The sequence below is a fragment of the Lynx canadensis genome, chromosome A3, assembly GCF_007474595.2.
Source record: "Lynx canadensis isolate LIC74 chromosome A3, mLynCan4.pri.v2, whole genome shotgun sequence".
Lineage (NCBI taxonomy): Eukaryota > Metazoa > Chordata > Mammalia > Carnivora > Felidae > Lynx > Lynx canadensis.
The window spans coordinates 124,071,735-124,088,290 of record NC_044305.1 but is presented as its reverse complement, the minus strand read 5'-3'; the positions used below and the strand labels follow the sequence as shown (position 1 = coordinate 124,088,290).

General features: G+C 55.8%; 1 protein-coding gene across 1 annotated transcript in view; it reads right to left on the bottom strand.

Annotated features, from left to right (window-relative positions):
• Positions 1–15,128, bottom strand: part of HS1BP3 (HCLS1 binding protein 3) — a 31,051-nt gene extending 15,923 nt beyond the window's left edge. The window contains exons 1-4 of the mRNA XM_030311576.1: positions 15,075–15,128; positions 10,187–10,352; positions 6,259–6,466; positions 3,580–3,799 (exon numbers count right to left, since the gene is read on the bottom strand). Of these exons, the coding sequence (XP_030167436.1) occupies positions 3,580–3,799; positions 6,259–6,466; positions 10,187–10,352; positions 15,075–15,106 (626 nt within the window). The 5' untranslated portion in view covers positions 15,107–15,128. The remainder of the gene's footprint in view (positions 1–3,579; positions 3,800–6,258; positions 6,467–10,186; positions 10,353–15,074) is intronic.
• Positions 15,129–16,556: the final 1,428 nt, after the last annotated feature.

The window sequence follows — 16,556 nt, the reverse complement described above, 5'->3', positions numbered from 1 at the left end:
GAAAAAAAAAAAAGAGCAAATTATAGAGTGGTGCACACAACATCACCCCATTCTGGTATTAAAAATGTATATCCAAAAGCTATACCTCCATGGCAAAAGGCCTTTTTGCTGTGTTTTCAATTTTTCTGTACTAATCTGTATTATTCAAGTTACAATTAAAAATGGTTTTAACAGAGTGTTTCCAGCGGAAGGCAGAACTATTACAGTAGAACTCCACCTTTTGCAAATGTGTGAAGTCTCTACAATAGAGTTAAACATGAAAATGACGCAGGACATGGAAAGCGACTGTGAGAGAATCCACCGTGAAAAGCACAGCATAAAAGGCATGTGTGCTGTGCATGTAGTGATGTGGGTCACGCGGGGACACAAATGCCCAAAACCCTGTGAGCAGCAGGAGAGCGGCAGAGTTGTGATGGGCTGAGTGAAAGCTCTTTCTATCTTTAAGCACTTTCTACTGGTGTAGCAAGTCGTCTTCTCCCTAATCAAAATCAGGTTTAAGAGACAAAGAAAAGCCCGGGCAGTCCCTGCACGGGGCTTTGTGCTGGCGACCTCCCCCCCTTCCGGCAGCCCTGTGGTGGAGCGACAGCGCCCCACCGGGTCCAAGGCAGGAAGGACTCACGCCTGTCACCTGGAAACGTGGCTGCTCTGGAAAGCCAGACCCAGATGGGCACTGGGGGTGGGGGTTGGTGCACATCTGGGACAGCGGGTGCCGCATCTGCAGAGGAACTGAGGGCAGGGTGGGGGATGTACATGCAAAGCGTAAGTCTCCTGCAAAAACCAGAATGCTCCCCACTAAAGGGCAGGGGGGACAGCACTGTGCAAGAGTCAACAGGCCCACCTGGGTGCCCTCGCAGAGGCCAAGGGGGAAGCCTGAGTTCAAGGTGGGGCTCTGCCACATGTGTATGAGGCTCAGCCAAGTGCCTGGTCAACTCTCCTCAGTTTTCCCATCTGTGGATAATCCCAGGCCCTGCCCACCTCCCAGACTGCAGAATGACTGGAACCGAGGGACAGTGCATGCAAGGGGAGGGCGCTGAGTCCTGACTCTGCCTTTTGTGGTTGCATGAATTTGGATGAGCTACTTGTCTCCAAACTTCAGCTTACACACACACACACACACACACACACACACACACACACACACACAGCCTGATGCCTCTACTGGCTTCCTAGAGTACCATTTCCCAAACCAGACCCACACAGGTCCTGAGAGCAAGGTGGTGTGTCATGACCTTAAAAAAAAAAACAACAACAGAAATAGAAGTATCTATTCACGAGAATGGGAATCAGTTCTTGGCATTTACCAAGCTCTCAAAAAATGTTAGTTTTTACTTTTCCTGATGGGACCAACAGAACTGACCACTGTCACACCAGTCATTAAAGGAAAAATTAGCAGGAGGTCTTATTAGACCTCTGGGATCCCTTTCAGATGCTAAGCTTTCCCAGGATTCAGAAATCAGCAACCCCCCACCTCTGCCACCCCCGAGTGCAGAGCTGGGGACAGTGCTGGGGGCGGGGGGGTGGGGGGTGGTCCCAAATGGCTGACACATCTCCCGACAATCTGCTACCGAAATAAGTAGAAAATTCAGGGCGGCCCTTGCCAACCCCAAAGAGCATTTTCCTACCCAAAAAAGGAGCCGCTTTGCTAAGCATGACCCTCAGCCAAAGGCTGGCGCAAACCACTGAAGTCCTTCTCCGTTTGGCTTTACGTGTGGTTACTCAGAACAACAGAGAGCATGAGTTCAAACAAAGCCTTATCTTTACCAAAATAAAGCCCAAGAAGGGCCTGCAGGTTGTGCAAGGCTGATAAGGAGTGCCTATTACAAACTGTTCCCCAAATAACCTCACTGCCTCTTCCACAGGGCCGCTGATCCCTCACCCAGGTCAAGGTGGCCATGGAGGGCCAGGGGGACCTGACTGCTGGGCACCTGACTGCTGGGACCTGACTGCAAGGCGCTGCCCGACTTCCGGCTCTGGTGCCGTGTCTCCCAGAGCACCAGATCTTTCCCAAGAGTGAACCCTTGTCCCCTGCAGGCTGGTCTCACGGGGGCCCTGCAGCCACCCCTCTTGTGTGTGCCCAGCCTCACATCCCCTCCAGGAGAGGAAAGCTGGCGGATGGCGGGCAGAGTTTTCTGGACTGTGATTTTCATGTCATTTAAGTGGAACTTGCCCCTCCCTAATTTCTGGAACAGGACCTGCGAGACGGGCCTCCCTCGTCTGTTGGCTGAACTTCAATCTCTCACCAGGGCAGAGGGAGTGTCGCTGCGGGTCTGCGGCTGGCTCTGCGGAGGTGTTGGGGCAGCAAGCTGGCACCATGAGAAGGGCGGTCGCCACAAGAGCCCTAAAGAGAGGTGCTGGCAGTGCTCTATTTTCACTGCAGGAAACTGACAAGGGTAAACCGCCAGGGATACACGCTGGCAAGTGGCAGAGCCAGGATTCAAGCCCAAGCAGCCTAGTCCACACCACAGTCCGGGGCCCTGAACTGGATTTGAATCCCAGTACCATTATTTACCAGCTGTCTGGCCTTGTGCATGGCACTCGGCCTCTGCGGGCTTCTGTTTCTTTAATCTGTAAAACGTCCCATTTTACAGCATCTGCTTGCAGGCAGGGCATCAATGAGGCACAGTATGTGAAGTGCAAAGTACAAAGCCCCGTGTGTGGTAGGTGCTCAGAAACACCTAGGAGTTCCCACCTTGCTTCTCGCAGGTTTGGGCCAAGCAGCGGTGAGGGCCCTCGAGTGGCTGAGTCTGTCTGCTTGGGAGGCCCTTCCCACACACCTCAGCCTGTGCCCATCAGACAGGCCTTGGGAACAGATGTCTCTCTGGGCTCATCCTGCCTGTGGTCCCCTACTCCCAGCACAGGATGGTCCTGCAGTGGGGGATTGGGAGCAGCTCAGTGACTGGCTAAGGCAGTCAGAGGGCCAGGAAAGGAGAAGGAATCAGATGACAGAATCAGGACACTAAGGGACCACCAAGACCGCAGCTGGCTTACCTCTTCTTCTCCAGCCAGCGTACGTGTGTATGCACCTGTGTGCATGTATGTGCACGTAAAGGGGACACAGCTGACTGGCTAGGGGACCCCAGGGCTCACTCTACCTTCTTCATCACACAGTCAGCACCCTGAGGGTTATCAGTCTCCTCCACCCACGTAACTCACAGGCCTTACAACCGCCTTGGGGGAGGCAGGGCCAAAGTAAACACCCCTGCTTTAAGAACAACGAAATGCAGCCCGGGGCGCTCCAATCACATGCCACACATCACAGGCTATCAGTGGTGACCTGGGTGGAGACCCGGGGGCTCTTGGGCTGCTGAGGTGGGGTGTCAGGGGTCGGGACTCCCAAGACTCAGTGTGGAGCTGGAGATCAGGGGCCCGCCTTGGGGCCAGGGAGAAGGCAATGCCTGAGCCTAGCTCTAAGAATAGGCATGTCGAGAGTGAGTAGAGAGCCAGTTCCCTGAGCACCCCAGGTACATGGGGTGATGATCCAGAGAGACAGGTTTTCTCAGACTCTCGGGACAGAGGATGAGAAGAGCCATCACCAGGAACAAGCCAGAAGGAGGGCCCATCTAGGATGGGGAGACCTACCGCATGATGCCCAGAGGGTCCAGTGCCTCTTCCTCTTCCTCCTCAGAGGATTTCCCTGCATCCTGACCCTGCAGGCCTGGGATGGGTAGACCCTCATCCTCCGTTTGGTCCTGCTGCTTGAAGAAGTCAAAAGCCTCCCCGTCGTCCCGGGCCTGGTTGTGTGCCTTTAGGACAGAGACATCTCTGCTGGTGAGGTCCGCAGCCCCCGGGGATCTGGTGCCTGTGGAAGGAGACAGAAGAGGGCACCTGACACCCATGGCAGGGAATGAAGAGGCATCGCATCACACCCAAGCTCCTGTGCCAGGACCTGAGCTGGGGGCTTCCTACAGCACCCTGGGACCAGGGTTGTGGGTCTGAGTGGATAAGGGGCAGCCTGGGCTCTGAGCCCCTGCTGCAGCCTGTCGGGGGTGAAGCTCCCCAGCGAAGCCTAGAGTGGAGTGGTTACAGGGAGGAGCCGAGGAACAGGCTGGCATCACAGCAGCGGCCGAACCTGCACGCCCGGGCTAAGGGCCGGACAAGCCAGCCAGCGTGCATTTGCGGGGCGTATCAGGGAGCTCCGTAATCCAGTGAAGATCTGCTCCAAGGGTCTGGGCACTTAGACTATGAGCCCAAGGAGTGCACAGTGAGCTTGCGGAAGATTTAGCACAAACTGTTAACGGTTCCATTACAAACTGGCTTACATCAGCGCTTCTCAAAGCATCCACCGACGGATGTCCATGATGTGGTAACAAGGAAAGGGAGAGCAAGCATCCGGAAACTTCCATAGCAGCTTGACACTGTCACGACATCCAAGCATGGGATTTTTGTTATTTGTGAAAATATCTGTCTGTGACAGATTGGGAATATAAGAGCTAGTCCTTCCCCACAGATGGATTGAGAAATGAGTTTAGACCACTTGTTCATCTATACCTAAACAGCCACTGAGTGGTAGATCTTTGAAAGCAGTTCCTTCTTAAAAAAATATCATTCTTAAGTAACGAACTTACAGAACGCATGGCACGTAGGGTATGAATACGTATACAAGAGTAATATGTGTTACTGTAATAAGTAAAACTAAGCAGTAATGATACACTGCCTTATGTTATGCTTTGCTATTGATTTATTAGGACAAACGTGAAAATACCATTCAAAATGTCACGAACCTTCAATTTCATGTAACAGGCATCATGTAAAAAGCATTTTATAGGTAGGGGCGCCTGGGTGGCTCAGTTGGTTAAGCCTCTGACTTAGGCTCACGTCATGATCTCACAGTTCGTGGGTTTGAGCCCCGCGTCGGGCTCTGTGCTAACAGCTCAGAGCCGGGAGCCTGCTTTGGATTTTGTGTCTCCCTCTCTCTCTACCCATCTCTTGCTCATGCTCTGTCTCTCTCTCTAAAAAACAACAAATAAACATTAAGAAAAATTTTTTTTAAAAAAGCATTTTTCAAGTATGGATTTATTTAAATATTGTAAAAATCTCATGCGAGAGATCCTGTTTGCACTTTACAGATGAAGAAACTGAGGCACAGAAAGGCTAGGAAAGTCAGACCACCTTATCCTTCTTCTCCATAACAGAGGGGGCCAGGAGATCGGGAGTTCCCCCCAATTATGGATCAGCTGGAGTCCCCATCTCACAGTCAACACAGACCATTGGGAGGCAAACAGGTTGTGATCTCATAGCAAACAACCCGGGGGCCCACAAGCCCATGTAGGGGGGATGGAAAAGGAGAGGAGAAACCTGCTCTGCAGCCTTACCCAGTCCCAGCCTTCTGTGCATTCCTTGGTTTTGCTTTTATTCCTCACCCCTTAAATTTTTTTTTTTTTTGGGTGTATTTGCTATTTGTTAATTGTCTTCTGAAAACCTCCCATCTGTCTTGTGAAGCTTAGAGACCACGGTCATTAGGAAGAGTTAAACAGAATGGTCCAAAGAGGGGAGAAAGTCAGGGGGAGAGTCCAGCACCTCCTGATGGGACCTCTCCCCACCCAGGGGTGCACAGGCACTTCATCTGCCTTGGACGGCAAGCCTGGACGGCGCCCGGGTGTACCAAGTGGGAAGGAAAACGTCAGCCACCCTTGTACAGCACTTCCTGCACAGCAGGCTCTGTTCTACATGCTTCACACGTGTGAGCTCACTGGATTCTCTTGCCACCTGGCTGCCAGGCGTTGTCCCATCTGACAGCTAAGGAAACTCGAAGGGGAAGGAGGTGGCTGAGGACACACACTACAAGGGTTTGAAGTCCCTGCCACTGGGCCAGTGTGGGCTGAGCCTCCACCTGTAGCCATACCCAAAACACATCTGTGGGGGGCAAGCTGAGGGAGATGTCCCCAGGGACCAGGTCCCCAGGCCTGGCTGGCAGGAGGCAAAATGGGGTGCGTGTGTTGGGGGCGGAGTGGAGCTCTGGGGATGCCAGGAGGGGCATGGCACCAGGGGCATGGGCCTCTGGTGGAGTCAGACTACAGAGAACACCCTGTATGAGCCCCATCGGGCACCCAGGCAGTGAGTCCTCAAAGACCAGGTGCCAGCCTCTCCCTGCCCACCACCACGGCCAGGCAGCGGGTAAGGCCCACCTGCCTCAACAGCCTGGCTGAAGCTTCCTGACTGCAGGCAGTAGCTGTGGACCCATACTGGCCCAGCCAGGGGAGTGAGGCCTAGTTCTGGAACAGGGGAGACCTCAGGGGTTTGGGACAGAGCCTCAGGTACCTAAGAATTCTAGCAGCTCTGGGCTTCCTGCCAACTCGGCGTCCTTTGAGACACAGCGCAGAATCTCATTGAACAGGACTCTCCTTTCCCGGATGTCAGACTCCCCAACGAACAGGACCTTCCTGGGGAGTGGGGGAAGGCTGGCCGCGGGGTAATGACTGCTCAGTTTCTGGTAGAACTCCTCGATCTCGCTGTACTTTTTGGAGACCTGGAATGAGAGGGGCATGTGGTTTCCTGAGTACTCTCCCCCTTGCCCCAACCAGACAGCCCAGAGGCCGGGCTGTTTGGAGAGCCTGTCCCCAGGACAGGTGCCTTGGGGCACCTCTGACCCTCCACCCATCATCCTTCCTCAGCTCCATTCTCAACACCCCTAATCAGTACTAGGCTCAATTATGAAAGTCTGAGTAGCCAGAGAGAAGATACAGCCATGGTGGATTCCAGGCACTGTCACAGGTCCAGGTAGAGACATTTGGCACAGGGACCCTGGCCCGGCCCACAGGTGACCAAGGAGGCCGGCTGCCTCCATTCTGGGCCTTCAGCCGACTAGTGGGGTGACCTCATGGTTTGGCCAGCTGTTAGGTCATCTTCCAACAACCACATGAGTCACCTTTTCTCAGCACAGATCTCTGGATCATATTCCCGCATGCAAGCAGCAGCCTTCTAGCTGGAACCATCCCTACAGGGCTCCAGTGGAGAAGAGCCGGATATTACAAGGTTGTTTCTCAGCCCTGCTGTCAGCCAGAACCCCAATGCACACTGGGACCTCGGGGGAGCAGGTCGGCAGGTGGTCCCAGGCCACCAGAGTCACCCTGACACTCAGTTCCCAGCTGAGTTCACATTCTATGAGGCCACCTCTGCATGATCTCTGCCCCACAAGGCTCAGGCCCTGCACGGAGGGAGCAGCCGTGGCACAGTGGGTCGGAGGCATTGCCGCAGTCTGTGCAACCCAGTGTGGGTGCTCAAAGAGTCACCTGCTCTGACCACACACCCACCCACCAATCGCCCAGCATCCTCCCTTGTCTTGGACTCTGTATGCTGGGCCTGGCTCCCCAGCTCCTCTGACAGAGCACTGAGCATAAAAACAGAGATAGACCCACCTCTGCTCCCGGGCCAGGGCCAAACCTGTGGCACAGCACTGAATGCTGGTGTGGCTGAGGACGCTGGGGGTGTCTGGAGGTGCTGACATGAGACCTGGCGATCCCGGTGCACAGCTGTGTTGGAGCTCACGGCCCTGGCTAACTACACCTGTCACCAGAACCCCCAGCCTGTGAGGGTTTCACATGCTGGCAGGTGGCTGGAGCACTGGAGGAATTTAGTCCCCCAGCCCCCTTCTCCTCCTTCCCCCCGCCAATGGGAGTTCCCTGGGCCAGGCGGCTGCAGCCTGCAGTTGTCAACTGGATCTGGAGCTGGCCCCAGAGCTGGATCTGGCTCTGGAGCTGTCCTGAAAACAGCCCTCAAGGAAAAAAGTAAGAGGATCCTTTCAGGAAAGAGATGTAGGTTCTAACCCCTGGGTCCTGAGAACAGTGACTCGGCCCAATCAGGGAAGCTGTGACCCTGAGGATTGAGTGCCCTCTGCTGGCCTGACAGCCCCACGCGGGTCTGGCCCTTGGACCCAGCAGGAGTGGAATGGGGTCCTGGAAGCTTCAGGTTTCCTGAGCACTGATAGCGTGAGAGGCCAGGAAGTTTTAAGTCAGGGGTAACCTCCCCGCCCAACCAGGACCCACATTCATCAGTGTTCCAAAGCAAGGGCTTCTCAAGCAGCTTCCTGAACAGCTGGGAGAAGAGGCTCGGGGAGAGGCCATGGGTGCAGAGATGCGAGCTGCTGTTCACCTGGGGCCCCCACGGGCAGGGTGCACAGTACTGCTACCCTGAGCCTCTCCGGGGGAGGCATGTGTGCTCGTACCGCCAGCACACGTGGGCGCTGCTAAACAGCAAGCACACCCAGTGTCCCTTTTTGGGGGCTGTTTTACTTTCTGATGAGCAGTTAAATTCATGTTTTTATTGAGACATGTATCCTTTTCGGGAATAGAATGCAAAATGCTCCCCCCTCCTTTTTTTTAAGCTAAATCATGAAACTTCAGAGATTTCATGGGGGGTAAATGCATTCTCCTCCGCCCTCGCAGGTGGTTCAAAATGTGTGAGAAGTCCCTGCACGCATGGCCATCCATACACGCACTTAACACCCTTTGCAGTTCTCACTGGCCACAAAAGACTGGCACCGGGGTGATGCACGGGGGCGTAAAGATGTCTCCACCACGGCCTCGCACGTAAGGGTGGCCCTCTGTGCAGGACTCAGACCTGCCGGGATGCTCCTCCAGGGCTCCCCGGATGTTGCTTCTCTCTTATGCCCAAAGACACGCACCTCAGATATTCTCTTCTGCTCCCAGCTCTGAAAACGTGTGTGTGTTCGGCTCCATGGTGGGTCAAGTCAGATGATCAGGAGTTGCAAAACCCCAGCCAAGCAGAACCAGATCCAGCACCCGAGATTAGACCTGGATTCTCCCTAAACGTCATCGATTTAAGTGGGCGCCTGGCTGGCTCAGTCGGTTAAGCGTCCGACTCTTGGTTTCGGCTCAGGTCATGATCTCACGGTTTGTGAGTTTGAGCTCTGCAACGGGCTCTGCGTTGACAGTGCAGGGCCTGCTTGGGATTCTCTCTCTCTCTCCCTCCCTCTCTACCCCTTCCCTGTTCTTGCTCTCTCTCTCAAAATAAATAAATAAACTTTTAAAAAAAGGTCAATTTAAGGAGCAAATGAAAGACATCGTGCTCTTTTCGATGCTTCCCATGTGTTAAATATCCCGTAAAGACCGTGCCATACATTTTTCTCTCTTAGAAGGTGATGTCTCTTCTGATAGGTCACCAGAGCTAGGTAATTCATGGTTTTCCTTTCTGTCCTGGCTGCCAGGAGATTCAGAACTAAATATGTGCAAACCTGTAGCTGTTGATCCTGTCTGTACCACAGGACTCTGGCTCATTTTACCTTTAATTAAAAGCTCTCTCTTCCCTTAGCTCCTGCGACTCCACGATGCCCCCTTCTCTTCCCTTGGCCTCAGAGGCTCCTCCTTCTCCGTGACTGTCCCTGAGCTGCCTGTGTGTCTGGGGCTTCCTCCTAAACCCTTCCCTTTGCCCAGTCCCTCACTGCAGCCTCATGTGTCTGTGGGACACTTCAGACTCCACACATCCCCCTTAGACCCGCCCCTCCGCCGGTGCTCTACAGTTGGTGCAAACAGTCAGCCAGCAAATGATATGCATGTTACTTTGGAAATACTGTATTTTACGACTCTCTCCCTCCCTCTCCCACCAACTCCTGCTGGCCTGCCTCCAGCACTCCCCTGGGGCATCACTGGACTCGTGACTGGGCCCCCTGCCTCCTGCCCGGTTCCTTCCAATCCAACTCCACTCCCCACCAGATGGGCCAGCGAGTCACTCCCCTACTTCAAAGTCCTCCTTGGCTGCAAGACAAGTCAGGCTCCCTACACGCCCTCCGTGACCTGGATCCTGCCCGTCGTCACCCTCATCTTCTACTTCATCCTGGATGACACTGAACTGCGCACAGTTCCCCGCACACAACACCCTGTGTCCAACCTCCGTGCCTTTGCTTACGCCCCGCCCTCTGCCTGGGATTCCCTTCTCCTGTATAGCTCTATGGGCTCGCTCCTCACCTCCAGAAATCCTCCAGAACATTTCCCAAGGGTGGGCCAGGTGCTGCTCCTCTGCACACCTACAGCCCCGTGCGCTCCTGTCATGGCCTGCACCTGTCTCTTTACCAGTCTGTCTCCCCTCCGACCATAAGCACCTGAATCGCTCTTGTGCCCTTACCACCCAGCACGCTCTGGCTAGAGAAGCGCCCGCTCCCTGATGCTGCTCACACCTGTGCACCTGGCCCCCGGGCCCCCTCAGGAGCACCCTGGCAGAGCCCCCAGCTCACCAAGAACTGGACGACATCCTCGGGCCTGTGCTTAGCCGACTTGAACGCAGCCAGCCGGGTTACCACCAGGATCTGGTACTCCACGTGGCCTGACATCATCTTGCCCCGCACCTCCTGGTGCTGGGGCACGGTCAGGTCGAGGCCTGTGTGGACATTCTGAACTCGCCTGCCAAAGGGAAAGAAGGCAAAGGAAGCTCAGGTTCAAGTCAGCAGGCTTCTCGAGTGAAATGCAGACAGGACCTCGCGGTGGCCCTGCAGGCCTGGGGTACGAGGTTCCTCTGCTGGCTGTCCTCAGCGGTCACTGCCCCACCACACACCGCGTCTCACGGGGCCTGGCTGGTGAGCCCCAGGCCTGGGCCCTGCCCTTGGGCTGCTCCCGGACAAGGGGCTGTCCCCAGCAGGAAAACGAGTGGGAGCGGAGGAGATGCAGCTCGTGGAAAATCACCAGTGGGAAGTGTGTTAACACACTCAGTTCATGTGCCCCTGAAGGATGGAGGGGATGCACGCGGGGGCAGTATTCCCACCAAGGAAAGTGCCTGGCTATCTGCACACAGTGCAAGAATGACTACTGCCAGGAACTTGGGCAGAGACACATCTCTTCAGCTACCTGGGGGGAGGTGGGGGGCAACCTGGCTACTACAGAACCTGTCTAGCAGGGGGAGGTTGGAGAGGGCGCTGAGTGCAGGGCACAAGGCACTGAGAAGACCGCTGTACAAGGTTGTGAGAGGGTGCTTGGCCAAACATCTTGCAGAATCTGTAAACGCTACACAAACATACTGAATTGTATGGGGGGCCAACAAGTCACGAGACATTTTCTCTGAAGTGAGAAAAAACGGTAAGGATGTCCTCATCCTCCGTAAGGGTCTGATGCAGACCCATGCAGGCAAATACACATCATGCAAACACCTACGACAGGACCCCTCCTCATCAACGTTGAGACCTATTATGTGCTGGGCAGGACTTCCAGAACACGAGCAAAGGGATGCTCTGAGGAGGGCGCTTCTGGGCTAACACTGTACCAGGGCAAGGCCCTCTCCCTCTCTGCCTAATGTCCCAAAGAGAGTCAAAGACACTCTCCCCCAGGACTCCTTCCACCTCCATGCTAGCACACGACACTGTCACCATGGTGATGCCGTCTGTCACCCACCAGAGAGGAAAAGTGCATATGAAGAGCATACATGCACTGACCACACACCCCTGCACACACACATTTTCATGTGACACAAGGCACACAGTAATGAGCGCAAATCAATTAGGAAGGCCCAGGCGAGCCCAAACGTAACCCTGTGAGATGGAAAACACACCTAACATATCAGCCTTCTTCCCTTTGCCAGTAATCACACGAGTGCGCTTGGCCTGATGCTGAGTAGAGGCCGTGCTGTTCCCGGCTTTGAACACGGTGTCCACGGTGCTCCAGTTACTAGCGCGGGAGCGCAGAGCGGACTAAACATGAGCCTGGTGGCAGCCCGCACTGCTGCAGGCTCTGCAGGCTCTAAGGACCTTACCTAAGTCACTCCCGCTCTGGCAGCTCTACAAAGGGACACAACCATTTCCCCGAGAGGGAACCAGGCACGATAAAGGGAGTCGGCTGCCCAGGTCTCAGCAGGTCAGAGGGGGAGCCAGGGTGTCCTCCCAGGCAGTTGCCCCAGAGCCCAGTGGAGGGCGGCAGGAATTGGGATCATTATGCTACAGAGCATAGGTGGGAGTGCAGAGGAGGGGGGCCTCTTGGCGGAGGAAAGAAGGCGTGAAGGAACCCTGGCCTCTCTGCTGAGAGGCACCTTCTATCGCCAGCGGGGCTCACTCTCTCCCTCTTAGTACCGCACACCTCCCAGTTCTTTGACCACATCGGGACTTGTAGTCCACGGTCCCACTGCCTTCCACTGATGCTCCTGTTCCTGTCACACCTCCTCAGCTGGGAGGTCCTGGTGAACCACGGTTTCTGGCCTCCATTCCCCTGCCCCATCCCGAAGTCTCCAGTTCTCTGCCTCCTTTGTCCTGGTGCCCAGCAGCTGCACGGGACTGGGATAAACACACAGAGGTGCCACCTGGTCCCACCTGAAATTCACCGCCACAACCTGCAAGCCACAGCCTAGGCCTGGCACCCCTCCCTTGGTCTAGACTTAGGCTTCTCAAAGTGTGGTTCCTGCCACATTGGTGTCACCTGGAAAATTAGGCCACTGAATCAGAAACCCCGGTGGGAGGGGGATACCAATAATCTTCGTGTTGACAACTCCTCCGGGTAACTCTGATGCCCTGAGCCTGACTCACTCACTCTCCCACCCACCCTAGACGGCAGGCAAACTTTTGCCATAAAGGGCCAGGTAGTAAACATTTTAGGCTTTGCAGGACATATGGTCTCTGTCACAACTACTCAACTCTGTCATGTGGCGTGACAGCAGCCAGACAATACATAAACTTTATTACAAAGGCAAGAGGTGGGCATGATTTGGCTCACGGGTACAGTCTGCCCACCTATGCTTTAGACCAAGCTTTTCAAACCACAAGTGCATCTAAGTCGCCTGGGGAAGCTGCCAGTATGCACATCAGGTCTGGGGTGGGACCCGAGAGTCTGCGTTTCCAGCCAGCTCCCAGGTGATGCTGATGCTTCTCAGCTGCTCCTGAGACCCGCTGAGCAGCAAGATATGGCGTCTAAGCCGCCTCTCTCAACAAACCCCCAGTAAACCCCCAGTACCTGTTCTCACCTGACACCCCTGCTTCTTGGTTCACTGAGAAGGGCAGCAATCGCAGAAATCCCCAAGCCTCCCCCTCACAACTGGCCTGCGTCTCACTGGGGACAAACTGGCCGGCTCCTACCTGAGGCCATCACCTACTCAAGGCAGGCTCATGTAAGTCTTCCCCCTCCCCCTGCCTTCTCCTTCTCCCTCCCCCTCCTCCGGCTCTCTCTCCCCTGAGCACACTGTCCCCTTGCTCCCAAGCCCACAGTGCCTTACCGCCTCACCCAACACTCCCCCAGGCCCACTCCACTCCAGCCATGCTGGCCTGCTCGCTAATGCCCAAGCACCCTCTGCCCCAGGACGTTGGCTCTGCTGTCCTCTCTGCTTGGTACAGTCTTGCTCAAGATAGCATCATGGCTCTCTCCCTCACAGAGCTTGTCAGGATCTGCCCAACTGCCACTCTATCAGAACAACACTCCTGGACAAAACGGCACACCAATAAACCAGCACTCACTGCTCCTCTTTTTCCCCTACCGTTTTATTTTCCTTCATACCATTTATCATCCCTGACACATCATCCATTTACCTCCTGTCCAGCTGTCCCCACTAAAGCTCCATGAGATGGGCTTCATTTGGGTGACTGACTGCTGTACCCTAGAATCTGAACCAGTACTTGGCAAAGAGTAGCTATGCAATAAGTAGCTGGTGGGTGAATGCAGGTGCTAACCCTAGCGGTGGCGGGCTGCGCTGGAGAGCTGAGTTGGGGCCCAACCGTGAAGAGCCTGCCTGATGGCTGGTCTCAAGCCTTTGGAATTACCCTGTGGACAGTCCCTCGGGTTTGCCAGCACCTGCCACCAGGACGGAGTGAGTACTACCCGACTGGCCGTCATCACCAGCACGTGAGACCATGAGCAAGCCCCGTCCGGGCTGGGGCAGGGAGGGAAGCCACCTACCTACCCCCTTCCCAAGCACCCAGCACCAAAGTCACACTCCATCTGCGTGTGGCTGAGCGGGCGTCCGTTGCTGGCTCTACTCATACCTGCCAATCTCAAACCTCCTTTTTGCAGAAAATAAAGCAGGCTCAGGGACAGGTGACTTACGTAGGACCAGGTAAACCTCTGCTGCCAACGAAGACACAACCTGTCACTTCACTGCATCATGCAGAGGACACCAAGCAGGTTCTGGCATCAGGGTTTGCTTACAGAATTACATTTTCTAGACCTCAAGCCACAGGGAAGTTCAGGTTACAGCGGGAAAAATAACAGCTGGGCTAGGCAATACATTCATTTAGGCAATAAACTGTCGTCTTCGACCAAGATTTTGTGTAGGGGGAACAAGAGCGGTGTATCAGTGAGTCAGTCACTCTGCGGAAGAGTAAAAGCATGTGCACCCCAGGCTTTCCAGGATCCACCTTGCCCTGGGTCCTCCCGGTCTGGGTCAGGGTGGGCCCACACTGCACCTTCTGCCTCTGGGGCCTTTGCCGTCACTTGCTCTTCTTCCGAGCTACCTCGTGAGCAGCTGCCACCTCGTCTCTCCCCTCCACCTGGTTCACTCCTACTCTCCCTGCGGGACGGGACGCGCACTCCGGAGCAGTCTGGGTTCAGCCCTTGCGCCGTGTTCCTATGGCAACCTGCACCTACTCCCCACACCATCGCTCCCCGTCCCGGCTTGGTCCCGCTTCGCACCGCCCCCCCCCCCCCCCCCCCCCCCCCCCCCCCCGCCACCCGCCGCAGGTCCGTGTTCATTCCGTCTCCCCTGCAGGGCCGGCCTTTTCTAATTCACCCGCATCCCCAGGGCCGCGCACCGGGCCCGGCACAGAGTGAGCACTGAAAGGAGGTATAAACTAGATTTTCAGGCGAAAAAGAAAATGAACGCACGTCGGCAGAGAAGGGCAGAGGAGACCCCCTCTCTGCCCGCCTGCGGGACTAGCCAATCCCGGCCTTCCACTGGGTCTTGGGCCAGTTCGTCACCCTTTCAAGGGCCTCAGTTTTCCCCATCTGTAAAACGGGGATACTCAATGCGCCCACCGCTCCTGCAGGACGGTGGGGCGGTCCACCCCAGAGAACCTGCAGGGCCGCAGGGAAGGCCGGGCCGCGGGCCCACGGGGTCGGCGCCTCCGCCTGCTCCTCCAACTGGGCGCATCGGGCTCGTTCGCGCGCACCCGGAGTCCACGCTGCCCGAGACGCGGCGCCGCGCACGGGGGTCTGGCTCACCTGGAGGTGACGAGCACCGCCGGGGACTGCATGACCGCGGCCGTTCCAGGCGGGGCGCACGGTCACGGGACCAGCTGGCGCCGGCGTCGCCGCGTCCCCGCCCCGCGCGCTCGGCCCGCCCCGGCTCCGGCCCCGGCCCCGGCCCGCCCCCTGGTGGCCACCAAACTCGGCCTGCGGCCGCCGAGAATTTCCAGCCTTTCTGGAACTTTGGGTGCTGACTGAGCACTGACCGCGGGAGGCCTGGGTCCACCTGGGCTACGCCCCCTGTCCCCCCCCCCCCCCGCCGTGCCCCCCACACCCCCCGCACCCCGTGCCCGAACCAGTATCCTGAGCCAACCCAGTGGCCAGAAGGCACGCAAGGAAAAACAGAGGAGGCCTGTCGGTAACCCCAAGGCACCCGTTTCACCCTTAGGAGTGCCCAGTGTCCCGGTTCAGAAGGTAAATAACCTGGCTCCTCTGCCTTGGGGAGAGTATTGGGAAACAACGCAACTAGTCGTCATGGCCCCGGGGACCATGGCTCAGAGGGTCAAATGAGGTAACTTTACAACCCAGTGAACAAGATCAATTAGACCCATTTGTGGGGCGTTATCTGAAGAAGCAGCAGCCACTCCGAGGCCTTCCAGGGCCTTCTCAACAAGAGCTTCTCAAAGCTCTTTCCTGTCCCCTGCTAAAGAGGTGTTGTTCTGACCTAGTCCCACTCCATGGAAGACTTGGTGAGACCCCTGCAAATAGGCTCTGGACTATCACACAGGGGGATGAGGCCCAGCCCAGCTCAGCACAGCAAGGATGAAGCGGGGGTGCCAAGGGTCTGCGTGAGGGTCAGGGATGGAAAATTACTGGAGGAGACAGCAAGGGTAGGGGGTTTCTTGCTAAACGGGGATTCTTGCAGAAGGCAGGCCAAGGCCTAAGACATCAAAGGTGGAGGTGGAGAACTTGATCAGATATGGAGGTGATCAGATATCCCAGGTGGGGGCATTGTGTATCAACTGACTTAACAGGATTCTTGCTAAGACTGGGCCATCCATCCCCCAAACTGAAGGGGGAGAGTGGGGTCAAGGGCAAGGCTGATTGGAAAAGAACGATCCGAGGAGCCTAAATAAAGTTTGGTCAAGGAGCCAGTCATTGTCACCCTAAAGTTTTCCCCTCGTAGAGCTGTTAAAACTCTCCCTCCCTTCTGTGTGCAGACCCCCCTCTCCAGGTACCCTCCCTTCCTAATGACACCCCCCTCCCACAATGCTTCCCACCCTCTGGGAAGAGGAGAGGAGGCTTCTGTTTGACTGCATTTTCCCAAAGAACCAGCTTCCCTTCCCCACCCCCACCATCCAGTACTCCTATCAACAAGTTCTGTAGACAGCTGTAAAGCTCTTAGGTCAGGGTGGGCAGATAGTGACATTAGTCAATGTGTTTTGTGCTGCTCTAATGGTGAGAAACGAAAAAAACAGGATACTGCTTGGTTTCTGCCAGCAGTCAGAATCCATCACA